Source organism: Echiichthys vipera (genome assembly GCF_963691815.1).
Source record: "Echiichthys vipera genome assembly, chromosome: 1".
In the NCBI taxonomy this organism is placed as follows: domain Eukaryota; kingdom Metazoa; phylum Chordata; class Actinopteri; order Perciformes; family Trachinidae; genus Echiichthys; species Echiichthys vipera.
In genome coordinates, this window is record NC_139826.1 from 19,497,793 (window position 1) to 19,516,770 (window position 18,978).

The 18,978-nt window shown below is 40.9% G+C and overlaps 1 protein-coding gene across 1 annotated transcript in view; it reads right to left on the reverse strand.

Moving 5' to 3' along the window:
* The window catches only part of galnt2 (UDP-N-acetyl-alpha-D-galactosamine:polypeptide N-acetylgalactosaminyltransferase 2), a 55,938-nt gene that overhangs the window by 5,005 nt on the left and 31,955 nt on the right, over nt 1-18,978 (reverse strand). The window contains exons 3-14 of the mRNA XM_083914993.1: nt 14,851-15,004; nt 11,991-12,089; nt 11,812-11,879; nt 11,654-11,719; nt 11,430-11,551; nt 9,661-9,748; nt 8,390-8,477; nt 8,162-8,265; nt 6,622-6,748; nt 2,432-2,524; nt 1,656-1,739; nt 1,033-1,159 (exon numbers count right to left, since the gene is read on the reverse strand). Of these exons, the coding sequence (XP_083771119.1) occupies nt 1,033-1,159; nt 1,656-1,739; nt 2,432-2,524; nt 6,622-6,748; nt 8,162-8,265; nt 8,390-8,477; nt 9,661-9,748; nt 11,430-11,551; nt 11,654-11,719; nt 11,812-11,879; nt 11,991-12,089; nt 14,851-15,004 (1,220 nt within the window). The remainder of the gene's footprint in view (nt 1-1,032; nt 1,160-1,655; nt 1,740-2,431; nt 2,525-6,621; nt 6,749-8,161; nt 8,266-8,389; nt 8,478-9,660; nt 9,749-11,429; nt 11,552-11,653; nt 11,720-11,811; nt 11,880-11,990; nt 12,090-14,850; nt 15,005-18,978) is intronic.

The following is an 18,978-nucleotide window of genomic DNA, read 5'->3' on the forward strand; positions in this document are numbered from 1 at the left end:
TCTTTTTACGTGGTGTATGTAAAGGATAATGTAGCTCTACAGCCTCCTGCTTATTACACACAAGAAATCAATAATTTGGCACGAAATATTGACCACAAACAAATAATAATGTAGTGTAATATGAAAGTACAAGTATAAGAGTCCGAACATCTGAACAATTATGATCACCTCTCTCTTCGGTGAGACGCTTTTTCGTTGACAGGAAAGAGGTAAAATGAAAATGATGTTGCACTGTGGTGTAGAAATACGAGGCTTGGACCCGGAAAATCATATCGTGTTACGTCACGACTTAACGTCTGAACAGTGGCAAGGTTGAGTGACTTAATTTCAGTATCTGTGTTATGTCTGCAGTATAACTGAAGAAGAATGATGGTAAATGTACTTGCATTTATATCAGACCTTTTGACCACTTAAAGCGCTCTACCCATGCCACATTTACTCATTCACACACACATTCATAACCGCGAGCAATTTGGGGTGCAGTATTGTGCCCAAGGAAACTTCGACATGAGGAAGAGCCGAGGATCGAACCGCTCCACCTCCTGAACCACAGACGTGACCCCTAAAAAATAGCTGTATTGTCATCTACACATCTGATAAAATAGAGCATCAGTTCATTATAAGCTGGATTTGTTTTATTTTTTAAATGAAAATCTACTTATGCAGCATATTGCGAAAATGTTGGGGGTTGTTAAATCTATGTGACACTATTTTCCCTGTAAGAGCACTACACGTCACCGTCATTCTATTTTAGGAGGGACCACACACACACACACACTTAACTGTATAAATATAATGTAAATATTCCAGTTTCACATACAAACATGTTTTGTCTTTTTAGTAACGATAGTCTTGCTTAAAAATGTTTTAAAGAAAATCACATTGTGTGCAAAAGTTGACCCTTAAATAGTTGATCCTATAACATACCCCTCTGTGCTCGCACCCCCACTAGTGCCACCGCCTGCCACCAAAGTGTCGTTAGAGCAAAGGATTTGACAAGCTGACCTGCGTGTGTCGCCGTAGTAACACTACCTGGTTTCCTCCAGCATTGTGGCATTCATAGACGCCCACCACCCCGTCAGCAAAATGACCCAGGGTGTCCAGACAGTTCCCCCCCTGCTGCAAGGCTCCAAACGCTATATCTTGGTGGTCTGGCACTCTAAACACACACATACACACACACACACGCACAGAATTAATATTCTACACATAATATTTCTAAACAGAGAAAACAAAGTTTTTGCACCTTTTTCTTCTGATAAATAGGAAAATATAACCTTATCACATCTGAAATTATTCAAATTTACATAGGTTACATTTATACATAATTCATCACATTCATATAAGTGATAAATTGCAAACCTGCCAAGATGTAATAATGTGCCTGACTAATTGCTAGTATGGGTTAGTCATTAGTGTCACCGCAGTCATTTGCGATTCTTATTAAAGTATGAAACATTAGATCCAAGCACACAGGAGATCACAGTCGTAATGATGCTCCTGGCAAAGTTGTGGTCTCGTACAAACCAAGTCCTCATAATAGCGAAACTGCAACTAAGCTGGGAAGTTTCCCTAGATGTCATTTAAGTCTTATTACGTTGTTATATTATACTCCATCCTGTATCACATCACTTAAAATGCTCTAACATTCTTACCGCAATTCAGGGTACACATTCTCCAGGTACCATTTGAATGGCTTGCATCCTAATCTCTTCTTCATCTCCATACGACTCTGGATACTGGGGGAGAGAAAGAGACAATTAAAGGGCTTATCACTTGTGGTTCTCAAAACGTCCCCCCCCCCCCAACATTGATACAATTATAGCTATTGTGTGAGGGCAGACAGTGGAGGTTCAGGGCACGTCTGAGGATGCATCGTTTGGGGAATATAACTGCTTAGGTCGGCACTGGAGGCAGAAGACGAGAGTGTTCCCACAAAAGCACATAATGAGCATTTTTATCATCGTCCAGCTGCACTTTATGAATGTTCAGACTTACTGTTGTGTGGCCTACTCTGAGAAAAATGTGAAAGCTGCAGTCAGCTAGTATACAGATACAGTAGTAATCACCCCCCAAAAAATGGATCCAAGAATACAATTAGGCATAAACCTCTATAACTAGCCTGTTCATATCCATCTCCATCCTTGATCATTTGCTTGGCGTGTGCCGTCATAATCTAAACTCTAATCGCTTCAGAACGTCAAGTAATATGTCAGCTTTGTGAATTTTTGCCCTCTTTTAAGCCACATTAACTGCCTCGTGTCACTTCGACGAAAGGGGTCACTGACTTCTTTTACCGCCGACATACTGCTAAGTGGCAATCCAATTAATATGTCTATTCTCATGGCTGGCTTTGTATTTTAATGATCTAGCTTCATAGTGCTGTGTGACTCCTGTATGGCTCATACTTAGGCACATACATGGCACTTACTTTCCATATGGAACGTTTCTCGCCGAGGGGACGGCAGCGTAGTAGAAGTTCTTATACTCATCCATCCACACCTCTGCTGCTCTCCTTGTGTTCCTGTGAGAGAGGTGAGAGGAGAAAAATCAGAGAAGGGTGATGGAAAGGGGAGACAATGGGGAACAGTGTGATGAAGACAGGCAAAAGGAGACATGAAGCCAGCAGCAGGAGCGCAAAATCAAGGTTGGAGAAGGAGAGAGAGAGAGAGAGTCCAATCTCTTTTTTGTTCTCTGTGTGTGTGAGTCCTGCCTTGCAGAAAAAAAACCTTGCACACACACTCTCTGTCCTGCTCAGAGGTTTTCATTTGTCTCTAAAGCCATCAGAGGGCAGAGTGCCACTGCTTAAACAGACAAATATGAATGATTTATTTTCCCAGTCACTGCATTCATTTTTCAACAGTGTGTGTGCGCGCGTGTGCGTGTGTGTGTGTGTGTGCACTTCACCAAGAACGTGTTAACATGATGTCCAATGGAATTTTGTCAAATTTACATTTCTTTGATGTTGTCACAACCCAGTACTGTCAGCTGGATTCAGAACAAAACACAACTTGATCATATATTCTTTCCAGAACACTGTGGGCGTCCCCTCAGATAAAGTCGAGACAGCGCGGGATCACTTTGATGAAGAAGAAAACTAAAAAAACACAATGATTCTCAGGCAAGTTCTGGAGTTGTAAAGGAGCACTTTTTTTAAGTGCATTTATTGACATTTGTCCATGACGAATATGCTGAATAAGAAAATGTGTATCATGTCTGTGTGTTCATATTTGTGCTATAGTTTATAATGGCCAGTTAGAATATACAATAAATACACTGAGGCAACACTTGTACTGTTTTATATACGGTACCTGGAGTCCGAGTTGGAATAACGGAGTAAAAACCAGAAAAGCCCTCGAGTCCATGTTCCATATTTGGGGAAATGATATTCACTCTTCAACCCACTGTTGGTTTTGCTCAGCACAGTTATGCAGCCGGCTGCATTAGAGCTGAAGCAATTAGTTTATTAATCAATTGATTGACAGTAAAATTCATCATCAGCCCCTTTTTGCTTCAGTTGTCGTTCTCTTGTTCGAGCCTCTCCTTTGCAAGAATGTGATGCTTCTTTTGTCTTTGGTGACGGTAAACTGAACATCTCTGTGAGTTGTACAAGACAAGAAATCTGAGAACATCTACTTAGTCTTTAGTAAAGTTTAATTGGCTTTTTCTGACAGTTTTTAGACCAAACGATGAATCAAGAAAGTAACTGTCAGAGTCAGACTAATCAATGTTAAAAATAAACTTCATTAATATAGTATAATGAGACAGGTCCCAGGTGTCTGTCATAAAACATCTGAAGACGTTGTGACTGCAATAACTGATGATTTGATGATATGTCATTTTATTTATTTATTTTTTGGCACTTTTCCAAGCCTTTATTATATAGGACAGACAGGAAGGGCTGAGTTTGGGGGGATGCTGCAAAGGGCCGCTGCCTCAAGGACCTTCAGCCACTTTACATGGGGCGACTGCTCTAACCACTGTTCCACCGACCGCCCCTTTTATTTATTTTATGCATGTCATTGAATTTTATGTCCTTCAAAGTTGAGGGTATAGAGGTAAGACAGATAGTAGTGGTGTTAAGGTTATGGTAAGCTGCTGTAGTTATTTGTCTGTGACACTGGACAAATAACTGATAACAGTCTATTCTATAGGAAATGTTAAATCTTACAAAAAAAGCCAGCAAGGAAACTGTATGTTGGTGCTCAGACTGAGTAGTCTTAGTAGTTTTGCCTTAATGACATTTCCAAACACATTTCAACCCATTTACTGAACTTAAAGCCCCCTAGACTACCAGCACTTGCCATTCTTTTTCACTATAACTATTTTCAACATGCAGGAGTCTTTGTATTTCATCCTGACCCAACGACGACATAGACAGTGAAGTGCACTGGGAACCGGGGAACTTTATACACTGCTCCCAGAACAGATATAAAACCCTCCAAGTAGACCAAACAGCGCTGTCTCGTAGCTCCCCAGGGTCACTGCCAGCAGACACAGGGAGGGTTTCTGGGGCTTTATCCAAGACTGAAGGGCAAGACGATGAACTGAAACAGCCTCAAAGCGCAGATGAAGCCCTCTGGGATTAATAAAGTTTGATTGATTGATTGAAGCTGCTCTGCATGGTGTGTCTCCATTGTTGAGGCTGATATACGAGAACACGGCTGCAGACATCAATTAATAAATCTGTAGCAAACACGTTACAATAAGCTCTGAAACAGAAACTGGAGTCTTGTCTTTTCGGTTTCATCCAGCTCAGGACTAGTGCTGTGTCTATCTAGAACATGGCGTCTGGTATTGCTGCGTGCAGGGTTGCGAGGGGGGTGTGCCCGTTCAGGATGTGTATCCATTAGGTTTGACCCCTGAAAGTGCTGCTTGCGGCGTCGATCGGATGAACGGTTCGTGAGAGATGTGAAGGACAGTCAGACATACTGTGCATACAAACACTGAGATTCCTTCTTTCATAGTTATATGCTGCTGCTGCTGCAGTGCACACATGTCCATCAAATGTTCGCAATAACACAAAGTGTTCAGGAGATATGACAAGTTTCAAAATATAAGCCCCTAGCCACAGCATTTGAGTCAACTTTGAGGGCTGGCTATAACAAAACTGATTAGAACATCAAAAGTCTGAAAAAAAACTTTTTCCAGCTTAGAGAATCTCTGTAGCAAATCTGGTAATGAATGCTTATCATTTGTAGGAGTAGCAAAAAACGTCAGAAATCGATTAAATTGCTAATGGGCGTGGCTTATATGCAGATTAGCCTGAAACCAACAGAATCAACAGAATGTAAGCCCCCATGCGTATGTGCGGCCGGCCCGACTACCAAGAACAAAATACAGATGCAGCTCAGAGCACAACACACACAGAGGGAGTGTGACTTCATTCTCTGTTCAGGACGCCATTTCTTCACCATTACAAATAGTAGTTTGCTACTATATCAATGCTCTGATAGATAGGGATGTTTTTGAACATAACTGGGAGGACCAGAGAAACCATAGCCACTTTAAATTCCCTGTCATCCGTTTGTTTGAGTTCTTAATCGGGGCCATGATGGTTTGTTGGGCTCGTTTCCAGGCGTTGTTACTTGTGGTTGGAGACTGTTTCAAAGCAGAGATCTGTATCTTTACGTGTGTATCATGTTTCCCATTACTGATGTTCACCGATTATGTTGTCATATTTATCAGAGCTCTAAAGGGCGGCACAAGAGCGTTCTTTCTAAATCTGAAGCCAATTTTCCCTGTTATAACTTTCTAACTGTTTTTTAATTGTTGGTGCTTGGTTTTAATTATCCAAAGCTTAAATTCTCAGAAATGATGTCACTATTAAGAGAAGTCTAAAGGGTAATGAACCCAAATGAATAAATTCTACCAAAGAAAAGGATGATTACTATATCCCCAAATATAAAAATCCCGAACTAGGAAAAAATGAGTGGTAGAGCTGTGCAATTTTAGCCTGGCATCACCAGACTTATCTCAAATGTGTATTAGTCTGGGACCTCTCAGTTGATTTTCAATTTCCAATGGGTGTTATCATTGGTGCAGAGCAAAATGCTTCTGGGACAATATTGGCAACCAATCACAGGGTGTTTCCTCACTGGCTCGGTAACAAACTCTCTAAAAATGACAGTCAAACAGCACACAAAAATGCATTTCTGAAAACATTTTATGTGAGAAAACAGCTGTCAGGGGAAATTCACTTAATTGCTTCGATGTGGACAGGAGGAGCTGGGGATCAAACACCAACACTGCGACTGCAACAATTCTGTATTTCTCACTCATAGAAACAACAGAGCGCCACTGTATTCAGAGTGACACCTCCGGAGTCTCGTAAATCCCTTTGGGGCCTTTTTTTGTAATGATTACACGGCATGTGAGAGGACTTTTGAAAGGGCCTGTCCTGCAACTTTCCAAGCATATTTTACCCCAAAGGAAACGTGCCTATTGACACACGAGATGTCATCTTGACTTAATGACTCCTCAAAGGGAAGCACAAGACATCCAGTATGGACTAAACAAATGGCAGCAAAGTGACCTTTGTGAATGAGAAATATTGTTCAGTGAATGAATGACTGAGTGTAATGAGTGCATAGTGAATGTGCGTGTGTGTGCGTGTGTTACCTTGCAAACACAGTCCCACTACCCCCAGGGAAGGTATATGGATGTTGCTTTCTGAAGACATGACCAACGCGGCTACAGGGGATGATCTCCAGACTGCCACCACACTGCCACACTCGAAATGAGATCTCTGAAACAAACAAACAAACAAACATCACACAGGTCATAACACATTTATTTCTATAAAAATATCACACTTGATCCTTATAAGAAGTATGCCAGAAGTCTTCTGGTTAACTCAGGACGTCCCCACTTCATTAATGTTCCCAGAGGGTGGATATTAATGTACTTCCTCCCCAAGCTTGTCTGTGTTTGAATAAGTGTTGTGTAAACAAAACACAAGTAAACCAGTTTCTGAATTGCCAACCCAGCTCTGAATCATTGCACCACCTCGAGAAGCATGAATCATTCTGTTTATTCTTGAGGATTTCCCAACTGAATTCAGACAAAAGCAACAGGGAAACACAGCTGTTATTATCTCATTGTGTTTGCAAATGATCTCTACTGTGCGCACTACGGTTATTTTCACTTGGTACCGACTATGATAATTATCACATTAACACAGTTTCTTGGGTGGTCTCTAATTCTGCGCCCTATATAGCTGCAGAACGTGGCCTTCTGCTGTGTGTCACACCCTCTCTGTCTCCCCCCTTTTCTATCGCTCTTCAGTTGTACTGCTGAAATAAAAGGGGAAAAAGGCCAAAAATAACTAAATATATATTAATAACACTGTAATGACTCTCCTACCCGGATATAACCACCAAATCACTGAAGGATTTTTTGCTCTTTATCGTGTTCTTGGCTCAGAAACGCCAGGTTAGAGACACATCATCAGTGCTACTTTAGTACCAAATGTCAAGAGACAGTGCAGATTTTACAAGCGTTTATGATGGACATAAACTGCAAATTTGACTGTTTGACCGTTTGGGAAAATACGCTTACAATGTATTAACTTTCTTGAGATGAGAAGATCGATATCGACCGTATCTGTACGTTAAATGTGAAGCTATAACCAGCAGTCGCTTAGGGTTAGCATATTATCCTGCAGACCACAAGACCTTTAAACTCTTGAGCTTGTCACATGTCACTTTACCTTTAAACCGTCACTTTATCTTTATATACCTTTAAACGGTCACTTTATCTTTATATACTTCTACTACAACTGTATCGCCTCATCAAACTCTCACAAGAAAAGCTGCAGAAGTCAAACTATTTCTTGAATGCCTCTGGCAAAGCTCCTGACATGTCTTTCACCTCCAGAGGCTGATATTGAGGGAATGAGACACATTACAGCAGCAAAGGGTATTGAGGGTAAATGCTGACAGTACTTTATGTTTTCTACCTGCGGCTTTGCTTTCTAACCTTAATCACGCTCTATTGGTTATTGTTTCCTTCACTTACCTAGATTTTCTTTTCCTCTGACATCAATTACTTTGTCATACTTTCATCTCCTCAACAAAATCACCTGTCTACTGGGATTCGACTGACTTCATGCTCCACCGTGCCTGTACTGAATTTGCATTTGCTCTTTAGAGGCACTCACCGAGGTTTTCTCCTCCCCATACATCCATCATCATGTCATACTTTCCCAGTAGCTCAAAGTAGTCCTTATCCATGACGAACAGACCTCCTGCTATCATTGGAGTCCTGCAGGGGCGGTCGGGTGGAACGGGGAAAAGAGCGAGATTAGTAGTTAGTGAAAAATAGAAAACAAAAGTGCGTGCATCCTGCGTTATCACTTGAGTGGATTGTAGGAGTGTGTCCATCTTACTTAATGGGGGCGATGGGGTTGCCTTGTCTGGCTCGTCTCTGCTCCAGTGTCATGTAATCCCATTTGAACACCAAATTCCAGTCAAAACCTACCGACATACACACACGCACAAATAGAGGATGAAAGGACAACACCATTATGACCATTAGTTGGGGTTAAGTAGCAGTCTTAATGAGATTTGGTGGGTTCAGATCAGTTGAATGGATACAGCCGCAGCTGCCTGATTTCACCTGTCAGTATGTGTTAAGCCCAGAGTAAAACCGCTAAACCTGACAATGTATTTAACAGTCTTCCAATTATACACTATATACTAATACGAGAGAGCAAAGGATGGGATATATTAGTCACATTATCAGTATGAAGGTGCAGGTTTTATAATAGAGCAATTTCCTATTGAACAGGGCGTTTTAACAGCATAATTAAACCTATTTCAGGCCTGGTACAAAAGACCATGCTAGTTTGTATGTTTAGGTCATATCTCCAAGACAGCACTGAGGGGGTGGATGTTTTTTACCAGGCTAGTTTTTATTTATTGGAGGATAAAGTTTATGAATAACAAGGGCCACAGCCTCTTGACCTAGCCCCTGGCCGTCGCTTCTACTCAGAGGTATACATCCGCCAGATGGACGTATCTCCCTCCCCCCAACGTCACATCAATGCCCTTTTTTGATGATAGGAAATGAGGCGGAGTCAAAGTCTACTCCTGTAGGAGAGTACGATTGGATCAAGTTGAGAGAACGAACCTCGACAGAGAGGCTGCTTCCATTTTTTATACAGTCTATGGTTTCGTGTAGAACATGTTTACATGCTTAAATGTTCCATTTTAGCGCCTGTCTCTTTAAGACCCCCTCCTGGAAAAATCCCAGTTTGCTCTGACTGGTCAGCGTTTTCATGTCCTACTGTCTGCACTCTCAGCGTCTCTGTACCCTCACTGCAGTTGGATAATGACTGTAACAGCACTTTCTTCCTATATACAGTATAGTGTGGTTGTGACATCACAACCGTACAGAAGTCCTGAGAGCTCGTTTAAAGTCACAGTTTCTGAATACGGCTGTGTTCATTTCTCCATGGATTGATTGCTTTAATACTTTCACTGTATTTATATAGCACTTTAACCTGCTTTAAAATAAAAAAAGACATCGATCATTGATCTTGACCTTTAAATGAAAAAAACCTTTATGAAGTATAGCACAGGAAGCCAAACAACAAGCATTAATGCTGCTAGTATGGAACCACAAGTGTTTCTGTACCTCTCTACTTGTGTACTGTACCTCCTTTCAGATCGGCCGAGGCTCCTACGTACTGGAAGTTGTCCATGTTGATGACATCAATGATAGGAGAAACTACTCTGCTTTTGTCCTGAGACAGAAGGACAGAGACAAAATAATTAATAAGAACTTTATTCAGCTCTGCACAAACTCGAATAACAGGAAATTCATCTTATAAATAAATATTTACAAGTCCAAGCTTACCATGTTTTGTTTAAAATATTACCCTCAACACCAATGATTCATGTGTTGAGTTTCTGTTCTATATTTAGTTTATCACTGTCTGTATGAAGTAGAACAGAAAGTGAAGCGGCTCTGTCTTTTATTTACTGCATCACTCCCACAGAGACACATGATGCAGTAGTTCTGAGAAAAGATTGCTCATGTGGCTAGAAAGACAAAGAGCCTCCAGGGCCGAGCAACTTTATTTATTTTGGGTTGATGATCTTTGATAGGACACATGAGGTTTCACCCACACAGATTGTGTGTTTCCTTCTGTTTTGTATTGAGTGATTCATTATTTAGAGGTACTTCTAAAGCAAAGAAAAGCAAAGTCAATTAAATGTTTAAGACCTGGCTCCAGGCGTTTATTTACTGGGGAATGACAGAATGCCTCGTTTGGGAGGATCAAATGCAGAATCAGACTTTTTTTCAGTTATATCAGATAAATATTTAAAGAACACAGTGTACTTCCCTCTCAAGTCACTACTAAAGGACTTCACTTTAAATATCAACACATTGTTAATCTGTAATGGAGTTGTTTTCTCTGATTTTCCTTTTATAGCTCGCAGTGAGAGGTCCGTCTTTTTCAATTAAACCTGGTAGAAAACTGGTTCTCTATACAACTGTTCTGTTCTGACACTGGGAATAAAACCTGACTGCCATTGTCTGAAGGAGGATTACTCTCTTTTCTGAACTAAATAAAGTTCACACACCACATTAGGGAAAATTCTGATCTAAATCACTGGCTTATAAAATTTCCGACTGAAGACATTTTTAACCATGTCAGACCATTGAGGCTGCTTTTTACGACACTCAGCAACCAACTCCATCACTTATTTTAATGGTCATGTACGTATTGTTAAACTGCTGAGTATCATGCCTTGTTGTGTTGTTTTGATGGACTTACATGCCAGTGCAAGAACAATCCACTCCCTTTTACTGTTGACACTTAGTCACTTTAGGATTTTAAGAGGCATAACTGGTTGGTATTGTTGCGTGTTGTCTTAAATGCCAGTGCCAAAGACAGATTTCAATTTTATGCAAATCTAAAAAAGTAGTAAGACAATAAAGTTATCTGAATCTGAAAAGGAAAAATGGATTTTTAGAGCTGTGAAAATGTGCTTCTATCCAGACCAAACATTTCTGTGTCATTGAAGTCATGCGCTCATTGTTTTTCAGGTGAATGTTAACAAGACTGACCATTAGCTCCAGGGGTGCTTCTTTGTAGCTGACCTCTGACCTCTTTGTGAAAGAGGAAAGGAAAAGAATAATTCCCCTACAAGTATTATCACCATTGTGAAGCAATTTCAAGCACTGGAACAGAGCACATCATTAAAATACTGACTCTTCACGAAGCTTCCACCCTGAAACATGGGTTAATATAATTTGACGCTCTTCAACCTCTGAGCCACAGTGTCTCTCTTAACAACACAACACAAAATAATCTAGTGTCCTTGTAATGTTTTTCAGCTTGGACTTGTTTATGTTTTACTTTCTTCTATGTGTGTGTGTGTGTGTGTGTGTGTGTGTGTGTGTGTGTGTGTGTGTACCTCGGCCACTCTCTCCAGTAGCGGCTCCAGCCAGTGGTCGTTACATTCGCAGTGAGAGTCCAAGAAGGTGAGGACGGGTGCCGTGGCGGCATCTGCACCGCGAACCCTCGAACGCATCAGTCCTGAGGGAAACATCGGTTACAAAAAACACATTTAGAAAACAGCACTGAGGTGTTTTTCTTTTAAAATTATATGACACTTTCTTCTCCTCTTCTTCTAACTACCTTCTCTGCGGTCGTTTCTCAACACGCGCACTTTTTCAATCTTCCCCAGCAACGCTCCGTCCTCCGCTGAAGCACACACACAAAACACACATTTATACACTGATCTTATTAGTTTTTTTTTTTTTTTTTTATATAATTTATTTGCGTGCATTACTCACGGTTATCACTGTAGTCGTCAACCAGAATGATCTCTTTGACCAAGTGATTAGGACTTTTCTTCAGGACACTTAACAGAGAAAGAGAGGGAATTTATAGGAAGATAAAAGGTATTTTTAAAAAAGCCTATGAATCAAAATAGATTTTTTTTAAGTTGACAGCACACACACCATTCACCTACCTGACCACAGTCCGCAGCAGAGCAGAGCGAGCTTCATTGTGGAATGTGATGACGACGCTGGAGGCAGGCAGGTCTGACTTCCATTGTTTATGTCTGCAACTACATACACATACATACGAACATTAAAAAACAAAAGCATACATGCCTATGTTTGTAGCACAAATGCAACACTCCTACACACATGACCGCACAGCTGAACGTGTGAGCAAAGCTGCGAGCGGAAAATGCTCCCCAAACATATTCTGGATACATCAACACAATAAACATGCTTCAGTACACACAGACACACACAAACACACGCAGGGTTGACTGTGTGTTTTTGTCGACCACAGGGCAAAACTCCCTTGAGATTGTGTACATGTGTGCTTGTCCAACAGAGACAAATCTGCTGCGACTTAAAAGTGAGGAACATGGGTAATAGGACGCTACATGAGTCAAGGAGCCAAAGGAAGGATGAAGAAATCCTCTCGTAATGCCCTGCACACACTATACCTCACATGAGTGTGAAATGAGGGGATTAGAAGGAATCCACAATCTTGTTTCAGGTAGTCAACCTTCACCTATAATTTAAAAGACTTAAACAGAGAAAGGTAGGCCTTGGAGGCTTAAACACATACCAGATCAGATCAGCATGAACAGCTTCAAGAGAACAGTATACTGTATATTGAATTGTCTGTGCGGCCCTTTTGTGCCTGTATCACATCTGTTAGAGCGAAACCGGCATCAGTCTTGTGTTGCCTTTCAATAGTGATTCAACGCGCCCTCTTTAACTTTTCCTCAGGGGAATCCCTTTCGCCATCATAAGTCTCGTTCCAATGGTCTGAAATTATGTGAACTTGTGGGATGGACCTTCCGAGGGCTGAGTGATTGAGTGAACAACGAGTCACTCCAGAGGTTGATATCACCCACAATGCACTGCAGTAATGCATTCGGTGGAAGAGAATGCATCCATGGGTAGGAGGCTGTAATGGACGTTAAACTATGGGATTGCTCACCACTAAAGAAGAACAATATGAATAAATAAAGCAACTTTTTTTTTATCATCATGAAACCATCTGACATGCTTTTCAGTTTTCTATAAATAATATCTTAATATAAGTCTGTGTTCTTACATGTAAGGGCTGTTCGATTGTTTAGCAGATAGTTTCTGAAGAAAATCTCATTGAAAGCTCAATATTTTACTGAAAATGACTAGCTGCAGTAAATATTTAGTCTACTTATTTTAGTGTATATATCTTTAGTTGACTTGTGTGGTTTCTTCTCAACGTTATCTGTAAACGCATAGAATAAATATTATTTTGCAATACATCATATTATATTAATGATGATACTCATGATACAAATCGCAAACAGAAGTTTCTGAATCAAAGATGAAGCAGCTGTTTACAAAGTGCAGACGGTGTCGACATATTGCAATCATCCGTAGAAAACTGATGATTTATTGAAATAAGTCTAAAGGTATTACTGATTATTTGTAAGAAACATCACAGAGCTTATCCTTATAAGTTATTTTGATGTTGTGTTGAAAGCATTGACGAAGTGGTCCTGGCCTGGAGAAAAAAAACCCTGGGCTGTTTTTTTTCTTCTTCTGGAAAACCTTCACAAATCAGTAGCTGCAGCTTGCTGTGCAGATGACACACTACCAGATCAATAGGAGACACATCTCTGCTCTTTTAGTGGACTAATGGCTCTGGCTGTTAGAGTCAGATTAATATATTAGCGCAGCCAGACCACCAATTTTATAAAATATAGTCTTTGAATCAAACAGTGTGGCATCTAGACAGGAACAAACCCCCAAAGTGATGACCATGACATACTGCTGTACGAGCAGGGTTAATTTTCCCCTGGTGTGTCTGGACCACTTGTTAATTTCCTCAGCGCCTAAAGAAAAATTCTGAATGAATTAGTGAATGCCTTAAATTAACAGCCTTAACATTCTCGATTCAATTTTGGGATTCAAGTATAACGCATTTTCATGCATTGTCAAGATGATATGCTGCATTTTAACACACAGCGAGTCCTCACAGCTGAATGTTAAGACTGTAAATAAAGATGGACGACACGGATCCTCTTGCTATTGCTGTTCAGAAGTGAAGCCAAACTGTCATTGGATACAGACACTGCCATGTTGGCAACCAGAGTCTGCGTAGTAGCGATTGAGCGGTAGAGTCAGTTCATCGAAGTGATGTCCACACACCCACCTGACCAATCACAAGTCGATCACAGCTGTCAATTGTGACATTTTTATAGCTTAAAATGACTAATTAAAACCAAAACTTTCATGAAGCATGAACACGTCAGCGTGATATAAACTACCTACATCAACAGAAACCATCTTTGAGAAAAATGTATTTGAGGTGTACTTTTTAGTTTGGCCCATGTCCCACATCTATAATGATTCACGACTGTTGATCTGGTGCATCTCAAAGCATTATAAGTGTAGTCAGAAAGCACTCTAAATGCTTATAATTCACAATGAATGCCCTCATTATGCACTATAAATGTGATCTTCATATTTAGTGTTACCCATTAGTCTAATAAAAGGATCCAGTAGATATTGCGACATGGTTTATTTCTGTTCATTTAACAAGCAGCACAATAGACAGCCATTACCAGAGGTCTGTGTTATAAATGGAGCTGATGGTGAACGGTGCGTGTCTGCTCTGCTGCCACTTCCTGCTTTCATCTGATAGACCACAATAGAGGGAGGTTCCAGAAGATCTTATCAAGTCTAGTACCAATTAGTCAAAACTACAGACAACAAAGGACACTATGTACACACACAATCCCTGCAAATAATGCATGCAAAAATAAAGTAATGACGCAGACAGATAGTGTGTGTAATAGAAGATATACATACTGGTCATGTCTCGTATCAGGCACAGCTCTGTCCATGCGGAGTTTGTCGCTCTCCACCTGATTGAACTTGTTCCTGGCGTACGGATCCTGACCCGGTCTGACTACCGTGGCACCAACGTACAGATCCTGGTCGAAATCCTGCCAGCGCACCTTACCTAGAGACACACGTTAAGCACACGCCTAGTTAACGTCCAATTAACGTCTAGAGGAGGACAAACCATTTCTGCTTGTTTGTGTTTTTTGCCACATTCAGGGTTTAACAGAGATGAAGGGTGGAAAGACTCAAAAATTCCAGACATTTCTAAACTTCAAATAAAAAAAAAAAACAGACTCCATGAGCAAAATGACCTTGATATTTTGGAAAATGCGAACAAGGTGTTGGGTGGACAGTACAATACTGCTGTACTATGATATTGACCATGAAGTTGAAAGGTTACGGGATTAATTTATGCATATTTTAAGACTGTATTGTTAAATAGGCACATAAAGCCCAAACTGGTGGAAAAATAAGTAATTTCAAATGTATTTTTTTTATGTTTTGACTTTCAGATAAGCACTAAATCAGCAGAGAACACACAGTACGTCCAGGAGTTTAAATAAGAAACACATTCTCAATGCGACTCTGGTGAAATACACATTAAATAAACACAGCATATCCAAAAGTAAAAAAGCCGCCAGCAAACATGAAGTTTAAACCTCCACAAAGGCTGAAAATGTGTCTCAGGAATGAATGGGATTATACATCAGTGGGAATATGAAATGTAGGCAGCAGCCCGGCTGATGCAAGACTCCTTCATGACTGACAGCAAGAAAACCTCGCTGCTTCAAGCTGCTGCTTGACAAGGCGGCAACATGGCACTGACGAAAGCTGACGTTTAAATGCGAAAGTATGCAGAACAGAATTCAAGAGACAAGGACAGACTATTTTGAAACAGATAGAAACACAAAATGACTTTTATTATGCAGTGCACCGAGTTAGAAAGCAATCTGAGTGAATTTGTGAAAGTAGTAATTTATTGCAGCCTAAAATAATCCCCCCCCCCGTACACACATACTCGGAGCACATTGTGTCTGTCTGACCAGATTATGGAGATCACAGCACACTAAACAGAGAAAGTTGTCATGTTTAATTTCACAGTTTATCTCTGACTACTGAGACACAGACACACACGAATAATAATGCAACTAATTAGCCTGGTGCAGCTGCTATGCTAATGACTTGTGTTAAGCATATGGCAGCGTGAGATTACACTATCTCTCAGTATGGATGAGTGTGTGTATGACGGACAGACAGACAGACCGACAGAGAGAAACAGAGCCTGGCGAGGAGAATGTGTGTGCGTGCGTCTGCCCTGACAGCATGCGAATGCGTCTGGCATGCTAATTAGCTAAAGCTTGCAATGATCTGCCTGCGACTGTATATCGGCGCCTCCGAGACACCGCCGTGCGTGTCAGAGCGTGTGATGTCCTTGCTGATATCTATGTTTAGTGGCAGCAAGTAATTAATGTCATGAAATTAATGTTTCAACATCTCACTGTGTGAATCCTAAGCTAAGACTTTGAAAATCTTTATCTTACACTCTCTCCTTCAATCCTCTTTTTGAACCAATCAAAGCACATTAACTGTCCAGGGATTACTCATCCAGCAGTGTCATTTCACCAATACTCTCTTTAGCGAGTACACCCATTTAGACCGAGCTGGGCAGCTTGTTGTTCCTGTCTGTACCAGTTGAAAGGTGTGGTCTGTGTTGGTCTGAACAGTTTTCACTCTCCCTCAGCTGCTGACAACTTGTTTTTGTTTGTTGCAACACTTTCTGGAACTCCCTTGACGTTGTCGTGTTTCAAAATGATGGTAACTGGCAGGCAAGACTCAACCTCGATCAGTACTGAGCCCCGAACTCTCCGCCCACCAACACCAACGCTCAATGTGCACACACACGTCTTGTTCGATTCACTCCTGAAAAAGGATCCAAATAAAAACATAAAGGTCCTATATTCAACAAAGTGAGATTTCCATGCCTTTTTTGATTATAAAGCAGCTCGAGGAGGTTCAAAAATACTGTGAAAGTCAATCCACAGAGAAATACACACAGCTCAGAAACTGCGGCTTTAAACGAGCCGTCAGGACTTCTATGCGGTTGTGATTTCACAATTACACTAATAAAGGTAGAAAGTATCGCTACAGTGCACTTATCCCCCGGCTGTAGTGAATGTGCAGAGAGGCTAAGAGCGCAGATGCAGAAGACCCAGAAACGCTGACCAATCAGAGCAGACCAGGGGACTTAAAGGCTGAACAAAAGTGTTTCACACCCACGGTCATTGAAGGACGTGGTAAGATGTGATGAGGGTTAGGGTTAGATCCTTCACACCTATGAGGCAACACTGATGTCCTGGAGTCCACTTCTACAGTACATCCCTGCAGCAAGGTCTGACTGGAGGTCAGCGAAAACATGATTTTCAGGGGGTGCAGTTACTCTTTAAAGTGGATTTATTTTACTTCCACTACTATACAGAGTTTTTGAATAGTTAATTAATTAATCTTTAAAACCATTATCTGCTTCCAGTTTCTCAAAAAGTGAGGATTTGATTTCATTTTAAACAACTGTATATCTTTGGTTTTGAGGCCAATGGTTATGTAGAAAAAAAGCAATCTGAGGATTTCATCTTAATAGGCAAATAGACTCTGTATATCAGAAGTGCTTGTCAGACGGTTGAATAGTTTCGCCTCGCCCTACTCTCCCTGACAGCAGGAACAACTATAACCACTTTGGATTTCGTTCGTCTGGTCCATCTGTTGCCTTTTTCAGGGCTTTCTATATGGAGTTGGTTCAGTTACCATCACAAGACCCAATGTGGAAGTTCAAGTGAATGATGCTTAGGAATCAGAGTATGGAGCGGCCGGTGACGCAGTGGTTAGAGCAGTCGCCCCACGTAAAGAGGCTGAAGGTCCTCGAGGCAGCGAACCCTGGTTCAACTCCGACCTGCGGCCCTTTGCTGCATGTCTCCCCCCCTCTCTCTCACCCCATTTCCTGTTTGTCCCTTATAATAAAGGCTTGAAAAACTGTCAAACAATGAATCTTTAAGGAAGAAATAAGAGTAAAAATCAAACACTTTCAAGGTAACTAAACCAACAATTTCCAGACTCTTAAAGCCTTTATCCCCACATCTAAGTCATCAGTATGAATAAATTGTGAAAGGATAGAGGACATGTATGCATTCTGGGAGCAGAAAAACCTAAGATATGACGACAGGATCGTTTCATTTTAAATAGTAAAGGTTTCAGGTTTACATGAGAAACTGTGGGGATGAAACACCAAATTATGTTGATAATCAAGCATTTTTCAAGGAGTATATTTAAATTCAGGCACAAGCCTTGAAAACATAAATGGTTAAATTCAATATTTTGTGAGTTGAACTTGTGGTTGATATCTCTGGAAAAAGTTAGTAAGCAGGCCTTGACTTTATTTTTTTGTTTTGTTAAACTAGTATTTGTAAGGCCAAGAGGGCACGACTCAGGATGTTTATATTTAACTGAGATGTCAACAGCATTCATGGTTCAGGTGAAAAAATGCGTGAGTTTAACAGGTGTCTGATTCGACACTAACGCGATCAGAAAACTTTTCCTCAATAAAGATGACGACATATGCACTCTGACAAAAACCACTCCTCCAATATTCTTTGTGATAAGCTTTACCATGTTTTAGAGGTTTTACAATGAAGGTGATCATCAAGTGCCAGCTTTTTGAATTAAATGTTTTAAGGAGGGTGCACAGTAGAAACCGGAGGGACACATTTATTCTGGTGGATATTTCAATTAGAAAGAGCACCTGCCCCTAAGTTCTTTCATTAGTTTATCATCCGTCTTTTTTTTCATCCTTCACTCTCCTACTTCTCCCTTTTCCTTTCCACTTTCCCTCCTCTTCCTGCTCCTTTCCTCGTTTGTGTGTTGCGGGCGATGTTGTGATACACTGCCATTGGCGTAATCGTGTAAAGTCACCCTCAAGTTGAAATGCCCCCACTTCAACATTCAAATTGGATTCCGTTTCCACCGCTAAATCAGATAAGGGAGTGTGTGTTCAGCTTTCCCAGGTCACAGGCTCGTGAAGGAGGGGGCGGCTGCTTTGAGTCG